Source organism: Opisthocomus hoazin, chromosome 26 (genome assembly GCF_030867145.1).
Source record: "Opisthocomus hoazin isolate bOpiHoa1 chromosome 26, bOpiHoa1.hap1, whole genome shotgun sequence".
In the NCBI taxonomy this organism is placed as follows: Eukaryota; Metazoa; Chordata; class Aves; order Opisthocomiformes; family Opisthocomidae; genus Opisthocomus; species Opisthocomus hoazin.
The window spans coordinates 4756892-4776403 of NC_134439.1; the positions used below are offsets into that span (position 1 = coordinate 4756892).

Here is a 19512-nt window from a genome sequence, read left to right on the forward strand (position 1 = left end):
CCTTTACCTGCTCCATCTGGAGGGAAAAAAAAATTAATACTGAGGATATATTTCTGAAGCTTGCTTGCTGCTGAGAATTTTTTGTCCAATTTGGCAGCAACCTGTCAGGTAACTTGATTCACCGTGGCGATACTGCAGAGAAATGGAAGTGAGACTTAAATGGGTTATAACACTGAAGCTTCAGTTTTGATCTTTATTTCACTAACACTCAGCAGCTTGTCACTGCGCTGGAAATGTCTGGTTAAAGTGGTTTTGGTCCTCAGAGGAGATGTGTTTGCTGATCAAGTACCATCTCGCAGAGTGAGGTTAGATGAAGTACGATTCCCTGACGTGGTTTGTGGATCGCTGTTCTTAACATCCTTTGAGTCCTGTGCGTGTCTCTTGTCCAGTCACATTTGAAAACCAGAAGAAGGAAAGGGAGGACATTGGATTTCTGGCTGTGCACCAGCATCAGCCCCGGCTCTGCTGGGTCGCAGCCAGCAAGCTCGGGGGATGCTGCTCCACACCAAAACCATTAGAGCTGTAACTCATGAAGCAGGACAGTCCTGAAGATGAACAGGAGGTGCTCTTGGAGTGCTCTGGCGTGGTAGGGTGGCTCCTTTCCTTCCTGCTGTAGGAGCTTCTGCTTGGGTAATGACCACAGCAACCCAGCGTTGTGCCCCTTCTGCTTGTGCCACCTGAGCTGTGTCCCAGCAGCTATTGTGCAAAAAACCATTTAGTGTAGAGATCTCCCACTGGATTGCCTGGGGAGATGTTAAAAGATCAAGGCAGTGGTGCTGGGGTGCAGCAGGGGACACTGGTACACATCCAGCAGCCTGCTCTGGTGTGAATATTTTGTCCCAGAGAGCTGTTTCTGTGTCACAGGGTCCAGCTGTGGTTTGACAGGCCCATGAGAAATTCAGCTTAGGCATTTCTGTTATCTTGCTGCCCCATCCCCCAAATCAGGAGCATCTTCTGAGATCTGTGTCGTGAAGAGGGGGGAAGTTGATACAGAAGTTAAATAATTAGCAGTGAGTTCTGTTACACTGGGTTGGAAAATATTTGCATAAGTTAGTTATTGACAGAGTTGCTTAGGTTCCATCCCAGCTAAACTCCTGACAAATTCTCTTTTGAAAGCTTACAGCTCTCTTGAGCCGATAAACTGAACCCTGCGTCCAAAAGCCCAAGGTCCGCCGTGCTGTTACAGCGCGCAGGGAGAGCTTCCCGGCCTGGCGAAGCCTCGGACAGCCCGTCGGTGCGCGGCTGACCTGGAAGCTGGTGGGGTTCAAACACAGACTGTTCTTCTGTGCTTCATCACTTGAAGTGGGAGCTTTGCAGGGACCTATTCCAAAAACGTCAGGGTCTGAACAGCACGGCCCTACATTTCTAAACACTTTTCTGCTGTTAAAGAGTCAGTTTCCCCAGGGTGAGATCCGGAAAGGGAAGGAAGAAAGTTTTACAACACTAAAGAAAGCAGTAATGGGAACTTTATTTTTGCTTGCCGTCATGTTTTGATTCAGCTGTAAGTATTCTTTATTGGAAGGCGACCCTGGAAATTTTTAAAAGTTTACTGAAGACTTTTATTTTCTCTTTTTACATGTAGAGATTGGCTGCTTAGAGAGACTGTTTAGGAAGCTCCGAGCTCACTGATGCTGTGGTTGGGAAAGACTAGGGACGCTGCAAATCTAGAACGCCGGTACCGAAAACTTTCTACTTCTGAACGCATGCATTGCAGCAGGCTCTGGCTGGGGGCAGCCACGTGGCTCCTGGAGATACGGCGATGGTCCTGCTATCTGCAGCAGCTTGACGTGAAAAGTAAAAGCGCCACAGCCCGACGCTGCTCAGCTGCAGGGCTGGCTTGGACCGACTCCAGCGCTCGTGGCCGGGTGGCAGCTGTGCAGCTCGGTGCGGAGGGGTGATAATAGCACGGAGCTGTAAACAGGACGCTCCACCCTGCCTTGGTGCCGCTCACGCAGCCGCCGTTTTACCCGAAACGCTGTGCTGTGCGCGCAGCCTTTGCACCCCAAGGAGGGGCGACTGCTCCCGGCAGCCCCCTGCCCTGCGGGCTCCTTGGTGCTGCTTGGAAAACAAACAAATTGTTCAATAGTGGAGCTGTACTTGGTGAAAAGGAACGGCAGTTCCTGCTGTTCGTACGTTATAGCGTTAGATGTTCACCAGCCATCGTACACAGCTGATGCAGGGGTCACCGTAGGAGGCCGTGTCCCCTCTGCTCTGTTGCATCTGTTCCCAAGGTCTTTTCAGGCTGGCTTTGACTGGTGCTCTGCAGAAGGTTTGGAGTATGAAGGTGACCCCAGTCACTCTGGATACGATGGTTATGTCAAAGGGAGCCTCCTGGAGAGCTCGGGGGGGGACCACATGCTGTCCCAGCAGTGCGGGAGAGGGGCTGCCTGTTGCAGCAGCGTTTGGTTCTTCTGCAGACAGCCTTGCTGGGGAGAGCAGCGTGAGAGGAAGAGGCAGCTGAAGGCACACGTAATGGAGATGCAAGTAAAGAGACTGTGGGGACAACAAGGCACTGAAGAGGAAGCTCCAAACACTAACGAGTTTCTAGATGAGAGTTAGTGGCAGCTGCCTTACTGGTAACTGCTGGGAGCAGGGAGGGTGCCTTGAAAGGCCAGCTGGACCCTGTGCTGGACCTGCGTTGGGTCCGGTGTGGACCTCACGAGGTGTGGCTGTCTTTGTGCAAGGACTAAACCTCCTCTCCTCCTCCCATGTGGCTTTTTGCTCCTACCCTGTTCTCACCCAGAACTCGAATTCCACTGCCCAAATGGTATTTTAGCTGATAAAAAGATGTATTTAACAGGCCGAGTCCCTGGAACGGTCTCCAGTCTGCAGTGGGTGCCGCAGCACCTTTGGATACCGAGGTATCTGGCAAATACAACATGGTGCTTAACGCTCTGAACGCTGGCTGTAGTGGGGTTAACTCCCTGCCTGCCTGCCCTGCCCTCCTTTCAGGGGCAGGAGGGAATGTCTGTACACAAAGCACCGGGAGCAGAGCGCTGGGCATGGCCTTCACAGCTTGCCAGGAGGCCACAGGGCTGGTTCTAATATGCGTGGTAATTTGCATGTCTAATCAAAACGAAATGCAAACAGACTTTCCTGCTGGCTTGAACTTGCCTCTTTCTTGCTACCTTTTTGGCTTTGGCAATAGCACCTTTCTCCAGCTGCAAGGGTGACGAGAGGGCTGCGGAGAGGACAGCTGAGCTGTCTGCCCGTGGGCTGTGCGTGGAGCACAGCGGGCCGGGACGCGACGGAGGGGACGGGGAGGGCGAGCGGCGCGTGTGCTCTGTGTGTCCCCTGGCTGCAGCCTGCCGAGAGAGACGCTTGGCGCTCGCTCCTGCGATGGGATCGCGCTGGTGTGCATCACTGCTGACACGCAGACAGTCTTACTCACAGAGCTCTTCTGTTCACCGTGTTTCGAGCTACCGTTACGGAAGTGATGTCTGCACGGGCGCTGTGGCCATCTGGTGGAAGCTGGGCAGACCCAGAGCTCTGGTCTGAGCTTGGGCCCTGCCAGCGGCGCGTTGTGACGGTGACCAGGTTGCACATCTTACCTTCTGGTCTTTGCTGAACGAACGCGCGCGCCTGCTAACGCACCGAGTGCTCGCGTGGTCCCGCTGCAGAACCCAGAACTCTGCAGACGTTCTCTTGGCCTCCTTGAAACTGCAAGCGAGCAATAGCACGTGTCCTCGGGGGAAACTGAGGCACACAGGCTCTCTTTTGAGAGGCCTGGGTTCTCTGACTAAGCGTTGTGCTCCAGTTAGTAAGAAATTTGGCCTTATGGACAGCAGAGTGGTGATTTTTTCCTACAGTGTTCACGCAAAAGCTATGTGGACACTTGGAGTATTTCAGTCGGTTGTGTAGCAGCTCCCTGGACGGGAATGTCTAATCAATGACTTCAAGCACCCACTTAAGGACCGCAATAAAATCTCTGCTTCTAGAGAAGCAATCTCTTGGTGATAAGCGTGGCTCTCTGCAGCGGGGCGGAGGAGTGAGGAGGAGGGCAGACTGGGCAGTCGGTCCGCCAGCCCTCGCTGGCCCTGTCTGCTGAAGTGGTGTTTCTGTTGCTGCTTGTTTGTGAGAGCTGACTCGGAGCAGCAAATCCGCCCGCGCTGAGGCTGGGAGCCGCACGGCCTTGGCAGGGAAGAGCTGCTGGGAGAGTGGGAATTCACCGGGTGCATTAGAAGCAGCAGGACTCTGGTTTCCAAAAAGTAAATGGATTTTTCCAGGCTGTACGGCGCTAGTTCCCTCCTTGTGATCTTTGCAATGGATGTGGGCTTGCTAATTGTGATGGCTATTGCTGAGTCTTGGCCTTGGGAGTCTTAATTTTGCTTTCTTTCCCCCCTTGTGTAGCTAGCGTGCCCTGTGCTGCCGCTGCGGAGAAGCCCTGCCGTCCCCGGCAGCCCCGGGTGCGGCGCACGTCTTCGCTGGACACCATCGTGGGCTCGTACCTGCTGGGACAGTGGCCGCGGGACGCGGAAGGAGCTTCCACTTCGTGCATGAATGACAAAGCTACCCAGGTACAGACACCTGCAGACTGCCCCTGAATTCCCTGGGCCAGGAGCGGGTTGCAGAACCGACACGAGCTGCGTAAACAGGGGGTGAATGGGGAAGGCGTTAAATTTCCATGCATCCAGCTGCAGCTTTCTAGGAAGGCTTTTTTTCCCCTTTTGCTTCTCAGCTTCAATTGATTCCACTTTGGTGCAGAGTTAGAATTTCCTTGGCCTTGTTTGGAGGCAGATGGCCTCTGGCTTTCTTCTCCAGTACTGGCTCAGTGCTGCCTTTTTTGCTTTTTATTTTTTTCCCCCTGGCTTGCAGTTGTGGGCCAAGTCCTTGCATAACGCTGGTGGGCCGTGTGCCACGCGCTGCGAGGAGTCAGGGGTGCTCCCGCAGAAGGGCTCGCGAGCACGACCGGCGCAGCGCTCTGCCGTCCCATGGAAAGGCTCCAGCCCTCGAGGAACTCTTAGCAACCTGTAAATATTGCTGTGTGGCAGCAAACAGGGCTTGCCTATCTGCAGAGGTGAAAGAATTTAGAAGGATAAGAGCATGGGTTAGCTTAACGAGTTGTTTATTTAGCACGTTCGGTCTCTTTTAGCTTGCTGTTTCATCTTTGCTATTCAACAGTTTATTACTGGGCTGTTTGCAGGAAATTCTCAATTGGTTTCCAACTTCCATTGTCCTTTTCCAAAGTGTTCTTGCCTGCTTTTGTTTCAGTTCTTGTGCCCAAGAGCGCTGCTGAGGGCAGAGGACGTGCTGGAAAGGAAGGGAAAGAATTTGTCTAACTTCATTTCTGAGCTGGGGAAGCACACTCTTCCTTTCTGGCTTCAGGCAGATCAGCAGTGGTGGGAACGCTTAACCCCGGTGTTCTGGGACTAAGCAGTTTTTCTTGCGTGTGGCCCTTGTGGGGAAAGGCTTGGGGGAGAGGGGCTCCTCCTCCTCCTCCTCGTGGGAGATACCATGGTGTGAATTCAGAGTGTGGAGCCCAGCCCTCCTCCGTGCAGTGAACAGGCCAGGTGTGCCGCAGTCTTTCATCAGTTATCTGCAAGTGCCTTGCAAATGCTAATTTTACCTTGCAACACGGCTGTGAAACGAGCAGCCATCTCTCCTGTTTCACACACGAACCCCTGTGCGGCCTCTGTTGAAAGCTGGGAGTAAAGTCCTAGCTCCAGACTGCCCTGTGCATTCAGGGAATGTTCCTCGCCGTAACCTCGGGGGCTTTGCCACTCCTTCCATGTTTTCAGGCTTCACAGTTATCAAACTTGGGACTTTCTCTGCTCACCGGGACGTGTTTACTTCCCTCCTAGTTCAGCTGCCGATCAGCTGTTCTGCAGAGCTCTGTAGATTTGCTATCATGAGGTGGTTAAGCGAGAGGTACAGCTGCAGGTGCTCGCTGGGGGGGGAGGGTGGCAGCGCTGTACAGGATTGGAGCTTGTGGCTTTATCTTGCTGTGCAAAGCGTTTTTTTCTCTCCCTTTTCTGAGGAAGCGGTTTTGCCACAGTTAGTACAAAAGGTTCTGTAATTTCCTTCTGCCTTGACAGTCTGCCTGCCGGAGGTGGGACGCATGTGCGCTCTTCAGTTTCAGGCCTTCCTATTGCAAGCGGCGTCTTTTCTTCCTTTTTAGGCCCTTTGGGGTTTTTGTGAGCCCCGGTGCGGTGCGCTGGGTATCACGGCAATAAATAGGCTGCGGTAAGTGGCTTCTTGGACAGGGCTCAGGAGGCTTCCAGCGGCTCGAGGAGAGTTGTGGCACGTCCTGCGAAGCCAGGCTGTTGTTAGCAGCTGGAGTTCAGCTTCCCACAGCCTTGCTTCTTGCCGTAACGTGGGACAGGGCTGCGCGCTTGTCTCTTAGCCCTTTGCCTCTTCTCCTGAGCCTTCTTACGTGCATGGTCTGCTGGGATAGCAAATGACACAATGGTTTGGGATAACGGCCAAATAATGATGTTTGAGTCGTTTAGGAGAGCGTATCCGAGGTAGGAAATGAGATCAGACGTGCCGTGTGCTGAACCTGCAAGGCTGGTCTTTGCCGTAGGATTTCCTATCGCGTCGGTCTGTTCCTTGGCGCTGGCTGGCGCAGTTCGGCATGGGGACGGCTGCGACAACGGCGCTGAGCTTAGCAGGACCCCAGAGCAGGGGCTCAGGCTGGGCGGATTTCTGCCCTCAGACCAAACTGAACGCTGTAAATCGAACAGAACGGCTCCGGTGCCGCGACGTCTGCCGCGTACAGGCGTTGCAAAATGGAGACCTAGGCAACAAATGGTTTTAGCTGTAGGGAACACAGCGTGCTCTGCTTACGGTGGTGTGTCTGTAAGGAGGGGTTTCGTTCTGAGCCTGGCAAGTCAGGAGGGGGTGGGATTTCTGCTTAGGAATCACCTGTAGCCCTTTACAGAAGGGGAACCTGGTCCCTCTCTCGGCAGCTTGCCTTATTCCTTTGGTTGAAATAGATTTTGAAACCTGTTTTGAGAGAAGAGGCTTCTGTCATCCTCGTGACTCAACGGGGTTGTTTAAAACAGCTGCTGTTCTTGCAGCAGCCTCTGGGGAGATCAGCTACGCTGCTTGGAGAGGAACTGTTCTCAGGCCCTTGCACCTCCTGGCAGCCTGTGGCTGAGGCTGGAGGAGGGAGGTAGCGTCCAAAGCCTCCCACGGAAATGGCAGGCGGCAGCGGCACAGGGTGAGCGTTTTGAGAGGCGCTGAGATGGGAGGTTGGGGAAAAAATGACGGCTGGTCTTGAAAATGATGTGTCTTGGGACCGTTCTGATCCTGGAGTCTCTGCCGAGAGGGCTGAGCTCAGTGGAAGGAAGGTCACACCCGTTGCTGATCAGATTAACAGCCCTTTCTGATTCCCATTGATATTCAGAATGTGGCTGTTTCTTGGAAAACAGCTGTGTAACTGGTGCTGAGGCTGTTTTTCTGCATGAGGGGAGTCAGCCGAGAGCTGCCAGCCCTGCAGGCAGAGGGCCGGGAGCTGGAGAGGCAGCGCTCGCTCTGCAGCCCAAACCCGGGGTTTGCTTACGCCTTTGAACTCCTCCGACGCGGGAGCCGGAGGTCTCAGAAGCGAGCTGTGTGTTCTCGCAGTCGGGTGAGGCTTTTCCTCTCGGTAACGCTGCTTCGCACAGCGAGTGCCTGAAAACCGACGCCGCCGTTCCTCGGACGGGAGCCTGTGCACGCGGCGCAGGGGCGGCTGCGGTTGCTGCTCCGGAGCAGCGCTTTGGTGCCCTTTATCTTGCCCAGGTGCTCATGGTGATTAAGCCACTGACTTCTGGGCAGGTCACATGCCACGTAGGGCTGTGAGGTCCAGTTTCCCAGTATGCACAAATCTGGCCAAAATGACTTTGTTTTGGCAAATATCAATAGTTGGCTAGCGTTAATACGCATTGCTGAGGATTGGATGAAGGGGGGGAGACTGGAACAGGGCTGTCAGCGGGCAGTGGTTGGTCGCTTACTCTTAGGACTCGAGCACCGGTCTCTAAAGCAGTAAATGTCATGATGTTCTCAGCCGTGTTTCTCGTCACTTCAGACTCCAGTGTCCTGGCATGACGCGGAAGCGGGGAAAGCCAGCTCCAGTGCTCACAAGCGTTCTGCTTCTTGGGGTAGCACAGATCACCGCAGAGAGGTAAAACAGACCGCTCGCAGCGCTTGAGCAAGATCTGTGTGTTAGCTGCTAACGTATAGGAGGCTCCTGCTTGCATGAGAGGGGAGTGGGAGGACAGGATGCTACTGAAGATGAGACCTCAGCCCTTGTTCTCATCCCTAATGCTCTGTGATTCAGCTGAAGACTGATCTCGCTGGCTTCCTCTAGCAGGCAGCTATCGTAAATTAGCTCCACGGAAACTCAGCGCGTTGCTCGTCAGTGTCGTGGCGCGCGGGGCTTCCAGCGGGGCCTGGTTCCTGGTGCTCCGTAGGTGGAAGAGAGCCCAGACCCATCGGAGGAAGGGCTCTGGCAGCGGGGGGGGCTGTGGTGAGGCCTGGCGAGTGCTTCTGGTCCATCCGTTGAGAGGTGGCCGGGGCTGCTGCTGGTGTGACTGAAACCGTCTCTATTTTGGCACTTCCTTGTGGGCTGGAAGAGCGGGAGAGGAGAGAGCCAAGGCACGATCCTAGTTGGTGGAGGTGCGTTGGCTTGTCTGGCTCTGCAGCTGAAACTTTGTTTGCTAGATTGCCAAACTGAAGCAGCAACTCCAGCGAACAAAGCTAAATGGCAGAAGTGGCAAAGACAAGGAGAGGAGCTCCCCGCTCCAGGGGGACCATGCTGTCCTCGCACCGCTCAGGGTACGTTCACGTCTCCCCCTGCTCTGCTGTCACCGTGTGTCCTAGCGAGGTAGAGAGCAAGCTCCTCTGGGTGGGTGTCCAGGCTGTTCTCACACTTCTGCTCTCATGCCTGGGAAGGGAGAATCTTTTCCTCCTCTTCTCTCACCTCTTCGGTGTCCCTGTGCTTTGATCTGCAGTTCGTGAGCTTATGTGACTCCGCTGTCAGTTGTTTCCTGTCAGCCCCCAGAAGACTTTGGCTGAGCCCCGGGCAGCTGTGGGGACAGGGGCTGACTGCTGAGTTGGAGCGGGTACAGCTCTAACTTCTCCCCTCCTGGATTGTTCCAGGACTCTCCTTCAGGCTTCCTTTCTCCATCTCCCGTTCTGAGGCTCAGCCCCTGCTTGCACAGGAGCCTGGAAGGGCTAAACCAGGAACTGGAGGAGGTGTTTGTGAAGGAGCAGGGAGACGAAGAGCTGCTGCGGGTAAGCGAGGGTCATGAGATTGCCCTGAATCTTCTGGGTGGTCTTGAAAATCCTTTCCTCTACAGACGCGGGCTGTAGCTGGTCCTTGGCCATGGGGACGGGCTCGGTGTCTCGTTTCAGTTTGTTCTGGGCATGTAACTGTCTAAACTGGGTCAAGTGGCTGCTGGCCTCCCTCCTGAAAACTTCTGGTGCCGGGAGAGAGCAGCCAGTGGTAATCTTGGGATAGAGGACGCCTCGCTGGCAGCGTGGGGCACTGTCTTAGACTGGCATCCAGGGGCCTCTCTGTGCTGCGCAGATCGAGTCATAGGATTGTTCAGGTTGGAGGAGACCTTCGAGATGGAGTCCGACCATTAACACTGTCAGTTCCGCCACGAAGCCGTGTCCCTAAGCTCCGCATCTACTCGTCTTTTAAATACCCCCAGGGACGGTGCCTCAGCCGCTTCCCTGCGCAGCCTGTGCCACTGCTTGAGAGCTCTGTCAGCACAAACATTTCTCCTGATACCCAGCCGATGTGGGATGTGGGGGAAGGGACCCCAGACAGCGTACCAAGTGCAGCGCGTTGCAGGACACGGAAGGGCCGTGTCCTTCTGGTTGCAGACGGCCGCCTCGCTCCCTGAAGCGGCCCAGCACCCCGTGCAGCCGCTGTTCAGCCTCTTCGCTGGCGACAGGGGTTTCTTGCTCCTCTAAGACTTTGCTTCCTCCCTAGATTTTGGATGTCCCAGACGGCCACAGGGCACCAGCGCCTGCCCAGAGAGGCTCTGGAGATGCGGCCCTGGCCCTGGAGCCCAGCAGTGGCAGCTGCAGCAGCCTCTCTCTTTCTCCATCCCCTTCCGTGCCCCTCCGCCTTTCTCCGCACACCCCGGTGAGGCTGGCGGCAGAAGAGCCCTCCTCTGCGGCGGACAAGGCGCAGCCGGAGCCGAAGGAGAAAGGTGAGCGCTGAGAGCAGAGGGGCTGGAGGTCCGGGGAGGCGAAGGGCACCAGTGCGACGCAAACCTCGGTGCAGTGGCTGCTCCCTGCCCGCGTGCTGGGTCGGAAGCTGCGGCTGCGATGGGAGGGGGTCTCGGGCAATTGGGCTACGCTGGGGTGGACTTTTGAAGCTCCAGTGATTACCCTCCAGGTGGGGGGTTGCCAGTGCTGGGTGGAGGATGTGAGCTGGGAGCTGCGCAGATAAAACACCGCAGCGTTGGGGTGCCGAAGCCTGCAGCCCCGCAGCCTAGCAGAGAACGTCTGGTGTTGAGTTAAAGAGTGCTGGTGGATTCTTCTAAAACATTGCTCAAAAAGTATATTTTTCCTTGCTAGAGGAGGGCAGCCCTTCCCCCGTCCTGGCCTTTGCCTCTTCTCCTCGACCCAACCACAGCTACATGTTTAAACGGGAACCTCCCGAGGGATGTGAGAAGGTCCGGGCCTTTGAAGAAGCCTCGTAAGTATGAGGAGCTGGCAGAAGAGCGCTCGCGTGAGGCTGGCCCTGTGGGAGGGTGCCGGCGTGGGGGCGGCTGCGGTTGCCACCCCTCCCCTGTCCTGAAAGGGGAAACTCCCCACCCCACCGTGGTGGGAAGAGCTGGAAGCGGGACCGCCAGCCCTCAGACACGCGTAGGAGGGTCTCGGGGCTCCTCGCAGGAGGTTTTTCTCAGCCAGCAGAGCCTCTTGCAGAGAAGAGGTGGTTCCGCTATAAATAAGCGTGCTTTCAAAAAAAAAAAAATGGGTACAGAGCAGCAGGAAGAGCCCCTGAAGAGCAGTCCAGCTCGCAGCAGAGGCCGTCCTGCTGTTAGTCGGGCTCCGAGGAGCGCCCGGCTCCAGGTGCAGCTCGGTGCCCTTGGGAGCGTCCGTTCCTAACCATGTCCCCGCTGTCTCTCTCCTCCAGCTCCCCCAGCCCCGATCAGACCTTTCAGCCTTCCTGCCCCGATAAGAACAAAGTGCACTTCAACCCCACCGGTTCTGCCTTCTGCCCCGTCAGCCTGGTGAAGCCTCTCTTCCCAAATGTGGGCTTCCTCTTCAGGGGCTTTCCGGCTCCTTCCGGCCCTGGCGCGTTTACACCCTGCCAGCCCGCAGCCCCCACCCCGTCGTTCCTCGGGGGACGGAAGGATGCTGCGGTAGACGGCTTCAGCGAGGTGTCCAAGTCTCCTTCGCTGAACTACGACCACTGGAAGCGCGGCCAGCCGGAGGAGAGCGTCGTCTTCCACAGCTCGCTGGTGGTGTGAAGCCCCGGGGGCAGCTGGGCGGCAGCGGCGCTGGCTCCGCGGCACCTCTCTGCCAGCCGCTGCAGCCTGGTGCCTCGAAGGTGGGACGTGACAGCCCAGAGGCAGCCGTGGGGTTGAGAACCACGGCCGGCTTCCTCCGAGGGCGACAGAAACTGTGAAGCACGGTGTGCCGCGGGACTCCTCGCTGCCGGGGAGGCTTGCTGCTGCGAGCCTCCCCTGTTCCAAGCACTTTCCTGGGTTGACTTGTCTTTGATTCCTGTGTGATAGTTTGGCTGGGGAAGCGCAGCTGTTCCGTGGCTCTGAGCTGGGAGAGCTGAGGTTGGGGGTTCCTAGCACCCCTCAGCCCTGCGGCGGCCTGGCCTTGCTGGGGAGCAGGGAGGGGGGGCGAAGGGGCCCTGGGTGCAGTGGGTGTCTGCGCTGTCCCGTCCCCCTCGGTGCACGGCAGATCCTCCCCGCATGCCTTCGCCCCTCGACACAAGCCTGGAGCTCCACGAAGGCCGCGCGCTGTGGGGTGGCTGCAGGCTGCTGCGGGTCTGCACCCCTGAAGCCTCCCGTGGCTGCGGCTGGGCCAGGGCCGGCCTGCCCTGCGCTCCCTGCCGGGGGACGGAGGCGGAGACCAGCGGCGAACGGCGGTCCCCGCTCCGGGGGTGGTTGTGCAGCTCCCGGCCGGGGCCGTGCCCGGGGCGGAGGGCGAGGGCCGGGGCCGTGGCTGGCAGAGCCTCCCGCCACCCGGTGCCTGGGTTCGCCTCGCCGTGTCCGATGCAGAGACTCCGTTTCCTTCCCAAGACACTATTTTTGCAGCTGGCTGAAGCCTGTCTCTTGTGTTCATTGCACAGCTTGGGGGGGGGCTGCAGAGGGGGCTCTGCCGGGGGGAGGAAACCAAACCGACCGCGGAGGGGGGGGAGGCTCCCGGGCTCTGTTCCGCCGCGGTTCCCGCAGCTCCCGGCTGGCACCGGCCCGAGGGCGGCTTCCGGGTGAGCCCACGGGAAGGGGAGGCCTCGGGGCCGGGCGGGCGGGCGGCGGGACCTGCGCGGCGCCGGCGGAGGGTGCGGCGGCCCCGCCCGTCCCGCAGCGCATGCGCACGCATTGCTCGAGTCGCGTAGGCGACAGCGGGAACGCCAACAGGGACCGGGCGCTAGCTCCGCCCCCAGGCGCACAGCCAATCGCCGCGCTCCACATCGGGTCGCGTCACCTCCAGGGCCGCGTTCAGCGAAGGTCCCCGGGCCGGGGCTGTCCCGGGAGCCGCCTGCCCCGAGGGGCGCCCCGCGGCCCTGAGCGCGGCCGAGCCGCGGCGGCGGCGGCCCCGGGAGGTCTCAACAGGTCTCGGCGTTCCCCTCCCGGCCGTCCCCGCCCGCAGCCCGGCGCTGCCCCACCCGCTCCCCCCCTCACGGCGGAACCGGCAGCGCGGCGGGCGGCCCCGGCGGGCCCTGGGCGGCGGGCGGGCGCAGGCCGGGCGTATGAGGCAGCCCGCTCCGCCGCCGGCCCCGCCGCGGGATGTGGCTCTGGACGTGGCCCCGACGCTGAGCGGCCGCGCCGCCGCCATGGGAGCGAGCGGCCCCGGCGCGGTGCTGCCCGAGCGGCTCCGCCTGCCCGTCTGCTTCCTGGGCGTCTTCGCCTGCTACTTCTACTACGGCATCCTGCAGGAGAGCATGTGAGCGCGGCGGGGCCGGGGGGCCGGGGCCGCGCCCGCCGCGCTCCCCCTGACCGCGTCCCGCTCTTGCAGCACGCGGGGCCGGTACGGGGAAGGCGCGGAGCAGGAGCGGTTCAAGTACGCCCTGACCCTGGTGTTCATCCAGTGCGTGGTCAACGCCGCCTTCGCCAGGCTCCGTGAGTCCGCGCCCGGGGGCTGCCCGGCCCGGGGCTGCTCGGCCCGGGGGAGGGGGCGGCTGCTGCCGGCCGCCGGGGCCCAGCGTCCCGGGGGGGTGTGCGGGGCCGGGGGCTGCGCGCAGCGCTCCTGGCTCGCCCTGGCTTTGCCTTCCCCGTGCTCGTCCGGTTTTCCCTTTGCCTTCCTCCCGTTGATCCAATTTTCCCTTCTCCTTCCCCGCAGGGATCCATTTTCCCTTCCCCCCAGGGATCCATTTTCCCTTTCCCTTCTCACCAGTGATCTGTTTTCACTTTCCGCAACGATCTGTTTTCCCTTTGCTTTCCCTTTGCTTTCCCTCTGTTGATCCCATTTTCCCTTTGCCTTCCCCCAGTGATCCACTTCCCATTCACCAGCAATTCATTTCTCCTTCACCTTCCTCCCAGCGATCCCTTTGTCCTTTGCCTTTCCCCCAGGGATCCATTTTCCCTTCCCCCCAGTGATCTGTTCTTTCTTTGCTTTCCCCCAGCGATCTGTTTTTCCTTCGCCAGCAAGCCGTTTTCCCTTTGCCTTCCCCCCGGCAATCTGTGTGTTCTTTGCCTTCCCCCCATTTTCCCTTCCCCTTACCCCCTGCGATCCGTTTTCCCTTTGCTTTCCCCCCAGTGATCCACTTCTTCGACGCCGTCAAAGCGGATCGCACCCGGAGCTGGCTGTACGCCGCCTGCTCGCTCTCCTACCTGGGCGCGATGGTTTCCAGCAACTCGGCTCTGCAGTTCGTCAGCTACCCGACGCAGGTGGAGCGCGGCGTCGCGTTCTGTTACCCCCTGACGCGCGGGGCACCCCAAAAACAGGCACGGCGCTGAGGCAGCGAGTGCCATGGAAGAGCCAGATGGTGAAACGCCACGGGGGGAAACTGCTTTTGATGTTTATTTTCCCCATAACAGCTCTTGTGGGGCTGCGTCGCTGGGTTTCGGTCAGCGCCGGGGGCATGGAGCGGGGCGGAAAGAGCCCCGGCTGCTCCAGAAAAGGAGCCGCATTCCCTAGAAGTTGCGGGAAGTCGGGAGTTGGTGCTGACACTGGAGGGCTTGAGACAATTTCCAAAGCTTTCACCGCTGGTTTAGCAGTTGTCCTGCGGTGGGGTTTGTGTCGCGTTTTTTGAAGTCTCTGGTGTGTTTTATTGGGGTGGGGGCTGAGCCCGTGCGGTCACCCTCGCGTTGCCACCATCGCGCTCGCCGCCGCAGGCAGGCGCTGGGTGCGAGTCATTAACGCAGCCTTTCTTTCGTAGGTCTTGGGCAAATCTTGTAAGCCCATTCCAGGTACGCAAATTTCACGTTTCTCCTTGTCTGTCTGTGGGGATTCCTTGTGCCCTCGACCAGCCGGAGGCCCTGGGCTGCCCAGACGGTGCCTCGCCCCCCGCCCGCTCTGCCGCGGAGAGGGCAGGCGGCGTTTTCCCTGCGCGTTGTTCTGTTGGGCCACGCTCAATTCCCACGAGAGGCTTTGGGGAGCGGTTTGTGATGTCGCTTCTTTGCAGTCATGCTTTTAGGAGTGACGTTGCTGCGGAAGAAATATCCACCGGCCAAGTATCTCTGCGTCCTCTTGATAGTCGCGGGCGTGGCCCTGTTTTTGTATAAACCGAAGAAGGCGGCTGGGAGCGATGACCACGTCTTTGGCTATGGAGAACTCCTCCTGGTGAGTACTGCCGACGCAGAAATCGCCCTGGCAGGGCTGAGGAGGAACAAGCAGTTGCAGCTCAGATAAGGCCGTGGCCTTTGTACCTGAAGCGTAACCTGAAGCTGGCGTGGAGACGCTCGGGCGGGAGGACACGTGGGTTCCAGGGGTGCGCTCTTACGCTGCGGTGTGGGATCAGCACGTGAGCGCACGCACGTCCCTCTTGGCAGACACTTTGAGGCCACAGAATTGCTGCTGAGTAGGTGATTGGGATGTAAAAATAGGGGGAGAACGCTCAAAATTTTCCTGACAGAGAGAGTGGAGGTTTTCTGTCTTTCCCTTACCGGTGTCGCTTCTCTCCGTAGCTGCTGTCGCTGACCTTGGACGGGCTGACCGGTGTCTCTCAGGACCACATGAGAGCTCACTACCAAACGGGTTCCAATCACATGATGCTGAACGTTAATCTGTGGTCCACCTTGTTCCTGGGAGCTGGTGAGGAACACCCCGCAGAAACCACAGCCACCGCCCCCAGCGACCGCCCGGGCACACCCCATCATGTCCAGCTCCAAAAATGGGCCCAGAGCACTTGTTGCAAATAACTTTATGCTTTGCTTTGGGGTTTTTTTTTTGTTTGTTTGTATATGTAAAGTCGGGGTGGTTCCGTGTAGCTCTTCTCGTGCCCACTAGAGGACACGGCTTTGCTGCCCAACGCGTGTTCGCGCCTGAGAAGTCGCTGCAGGCCAGCTCCGCGCTCCAGCCCCAGCTGCCCGGGTTTCTACCCATGGGCTCCCGTGTGTCGGCGGAGAAGCAAGCCGTATCGGTGTAGCTTTTCGCTGCAATTAAGGAGTAGCGCTTCCAATTAATTGCCAGGGACCGTTTTGTCAGAATTGGATTGCAGTTAATGATTGCTTCATTCGTTAACTGGGAAGGCGATCGCTTTTTCTCCTGTTCTCTTTGTTTTCTGCTATGTGGAACTTACTCTTTGCTTTTAGTGGCTCCTCTTGGGTTATGAGCATGAGCTGGAACGATGCTACGCAGGCAGTGGCTACTCGGGCTGCCCCTAGGCTCATAACTGATGCTCTTCATCGTGATCCTTCTTCCAGGGATACTGTTCACTGGAGAGCTCTGGGAGTTCTTGAGTTTCACAGAGCGCTACCCCAGCATCATTTACAACATCCTGCTGTTCGGCCTGACGAGCGCGCTGGGCCAGGTAAATTACACCTCCCCTTTCTGCAGTCTGCGCTGGGATGCGTTTGCCCAGGTGGGAGACGGCAAAGTAAGGCTGGTGCGTTGGCTGGTGCTTGCTTTCTGTACGGCTGCCTTCAGAGTAAAACTGGTTTAAGTTTGTATGCGAATAATCAGGATTTGAAATAAGGTTCTTTCAGCTCTGTCTTGATGGCTTTTCATGTGGAAATGTGACCTGTGTTGTACTTTTTCCAGTCAAAATGACAAAAGGCATCTGTTTGGTTTTTACAGAGTTTTATTTTCATGACCGTGGTGTACTTCGGACCTCTGACCTGTTCCATCATCACCACAACCCGCAAGTTCTTCACCATTTTAGCGTCCGTCATTCTGTTTGCCAATCCCATCAGTCCGATGCAGTGGGTGGGGACAGTCCTGGTGTTCTTGGGTAAGTCTGGGGAGCAAATGCCTGAGGCCTTTCCCTGAGAACTTCAGCAGAGATGATGTATAGCGAGGGGAGAGCTAACAAAAGTTGCTGGTCCAAAAAAATCGCATTGTATTGAACACTCGGGATGGAGGAGCGTGTCGGTAGCCTCACCAGTGCAGGAGGAACGTGACTTCCAGCAGATGTTTGGTTTCCCTTCACCCCCTACGCTGAGTGACCTTTAATAAGTTGGTGCTGTTCAGCTGATTTTTCCCAAAGTTCCTCGCATTGTGTTTGTTTGGAGAATGCGAAGCCATTTGCTGTGCACATGGATTATTTGATCTCTTTGCAGGCCTTGGACTTGATGCCAAATTTGGAAAGGGAGTAAAGAAGACATCGCATTGAGGAAATGGCTGATCTCTGCAGTTGGAATGAACTTTTAATTTATTGTCTTGTACCTCAAAATCTGTTATGAAACTGGACTCAAGATAGGTAATCAGAAGGGGAGTGTCTGGATTTTTTTTTTGTTTTATTTTTTTTAATTCTAAATTGTCTTGAAAGTGTATTACTTAAGTTTTAACTGTAATTAAGCTTTTTTTTTTTTTTCTGTAACCAAAGCTGCATTACTAGATCCTAGCAGCAGGATGAAATTCTTGCCTTAACAGGAAAAAAACTTCATATCTTTAGTAAAGAAAAAGTGACAATGGCTCCTTTTCCAGAACTTTAATTTCGGTATCGTTGGCTGATCTTTGGGAGAAACAGCACACCTCCCTCCAAGGAGAGGGCTAGTCCTAGAATTGTGTTCGGTCTTTGGTGTGGCCTGGACGGATCCCTGGATTAAAGGCCTGTGTTGGACATCCCTCTCTTCTGACTGGTTGTATGATTTTTCTGTAACTGAGTTGGTGGAGCAGCCAGTTGGACATTCTTCCATTAAGATAATATGTGTAAACACCAAGATGCGTTATATCCTTCATCCGAGCCCTGCTAGAACAGAAGCAGCTCTTGGCATATGTAAAAGTTTACCGGAAACCTGTTTAACCAGTGGGGCCCAAATTAATTCCTTTCATCCCCCCTGCTGATGAAGGAACAGGACCCTCTGCTGCTAAAACCATGCCAAGGTTGTGTGACAGCGGCTTCTAAATGTTGAAAGGGCCCTTGTTAATTAACCACCATCCCAGTGAGCTTTCGAACACCCGCTCCTGAGCGCAGGCTAGCTCCCCAGTGTTGTACAGGGAGGAGTTATTACCATAATGATGCCTTCAGAGTTGGAGAGCAAAATTCTCCAAAGAGCAAACTTTACACATGAAAGCATGTTGCTACCAGCTGTCACTTGGTCTCCATCTGTTCTGTGGCTTTGGCCTTTTGCCCCTCCAGATGGGATCTTGATCTCTTTCCTGAGCGGCTGTTTTTAAGTCTCTCTCCATCCCCTGCTTCTCCCACCCCTCCAGTGTTTCTTACAACTTTTTTTTGCCTGGAATTTGATTTTCATTTAATCTGTCTGACTATCCTATGATTCTACTCAAACAACACATTTCTTGCAAAGTTAAACCCCAGGCTATTAAAGGGTTTTTCTCTGTCACCTTCACCTCTTTGCTAACTTACGTTGTCTTAAAGGTCAAGTGATAAGCAGCAAACAAACATGTTCTCAGTAGTAGAGAATCCTGAAGTAAAAGCTTCTCTGACTTAACTCCATGAATACTGCCTGATGAACACCATGCTACTGTGCAGTGATTCTGGCTTCCCCGAAGACAGTTATCCTTCCCGGTGTATCCAAGGTAATGAATACTGTTTCCATTTTATAAAAGGGAGCAGAGAAATTGCGTGATTTGTTCATGAACACTGTGGCAGAGATAAGAATTGATTCTCTTTTGTGCGTCTTTATCATAAAACTATCTTTTATCTGTGTTTGTAGGAGTTACGCTCCTCTCTCAGCACTATCTTAAATTTAACCGATTCTCAAACTCAGCAACCAAAAGCAGCAAAAAGATTCTAGATGAGCTGTCAATTCTATTAGTTTCGCAGACTTGTTTTCCTTCTGTTAAATCAGTAATATAATGTAGGGTTAGACCCAGCTCCCTGTCACTGTGCAAATACAAACACCTGAAAATGCATTATCGATCACTTGGTCCCTCAACCATCCACCTCCTCGTGATAATCTCGAATTTCTGTTCAAGCATATTGCCTGTTAAGAATATGAGTCACTGCTGTTACAAACCACTACTCTAGAATAGAGTGTGTGCAACAAATCGCAGGGAAATCACTCTTATTTTGATTCTGCAGAAGCAGAATTGCTTATTAGCAATAATTCTGTACTGACTAAAGCTCTTGAGAAAGTAGATGATCAGAAGTTGAGGGAGTGAGACGGCAGCAGCCTTCCTCTGCTGTGCTGTCAGTCTGTTACTGGTGATCTCCTTTTTAGATACGGCACCCCAAGCCAAATTGCCTCTTGCGCGTACGTGCTAGGAAGGCTGCTCTTCCTGAACTCTCCTCCCCCTTTCACCCCGAGTTTAGGTGTAACCCTAAGAGAGATGGCATCTTAAAAATGAAACAAAGACTTCACTGTTAATTTTTTCCTTAACCATTGAAGAGATGCCACCATAGTTTTAAGAGAAGGCTTCCTCAAACCCACAGGTCTGTCCCCTTCCCACACTGCAGCAGCCCAGACGACCAGCAGAAAGAATGAAGCTGGGAGCTGCCTAGGGTCTGTTTTCTAAGCCAAGATCTGTCTTTACCAATGTCTTCAACTTGTCTGTAGTCAGAGGACAGATTTAAAGATCAGTCTGCCAAGAAGAAATAAAGGAGATTTTCTCTCTCCTGATTGCTGCAGGCTCCCTTGACCCACTTTAGCTCTAAAGCCTATTCCTGGTATTGTTCCAGCTGGGTTCTTGCTGCACCTCCAACTCTTAGTCAATAAGAATTTCTTAAAGGCAGCTCTTGTACTTACCTGGAGTCTAAATCCTTTGGATTTCCTTGGACAGCTTGCTGTCTTCTCTCCAGACCTCACGTACTGCGAGATCCCAGAG

General features: G+C 55.7%; 2 protein-coding genes across 8 annotated transcripts in view; both read left to right on the forward strand.

Annotated features, from left to right (window-relative positions):
- Positions 1 to 12224, forward strand: part of FAM117A (family with sequence similarity 117 member A) — a 33476-nt gene extending 21252 nt beyond the window's left edge. For 5 of the 7 annotated variants that reach the window (XM_075443745.1, XM_075443744.1, XM_075443748.1 and 2 more), the window contains 7 exons: positions 4351 to 4517; positions 8009 to 8104; positions 8644 to 8757; positions 9082 to 9216; positions 9923 to 10145; positions 10516 to 10636; positions 11078 to 12224. In XM_075443745.1, the coding sequence (XP_075299860.1) occupies positions 4351 to 4517; positions 8009 to 8104; positions 8644 to 8757; positions 9082 to 9216; positions 9923 to 10145; positions 10516 to 10636; positions 11078 to 11414 (1193 nt within the window). In that variant the 3' untranslated portion in view covers positions 11415 to 12224. The remainder of the gene's footprint in view (positions 1 to 4350; positions 4518 to 8008; positions 8105 to 8643; positions 8758 to 9081; positions 9217 to 9922; positions 10146 to 10515; positions 10637 to 11077) is intronic. The other 2 variants (XM_075443746.1, XM_075443747.1) reach the window with 2 other exon arrangements.
- Positions 12225 to 12860: 636 nt separating this feature from the next.
- Positions 12861 to 17352, forward strand: SLC35B1 (solute carrier family 35 member B1). The gene is made up of 9 exons (XM_075443599.1): positions 12861 to 13065; positions 13138 to 13241; positions 13879 to 14009; positions 14501 to 14531; positions 14747 to 14904; positions 15249 to 15375; positions 15987 to 16093; positions 16360 to 16513; positions 16842 to 17352. The coding sequence occupies exons 1-9, from the start codon at positions 12872 to 12874 to the stop codon at positions 16892 to 16894; spliced, it is 1059 nt and encodes a 352-aa protein (XP_075299714.1). The 5' UTR covers positions 12861 to 12871; the 3' UTR covers positions 16895 to 17352.
- Positions 17353 to 19512: the final 2160 nt, after the last annotated feature.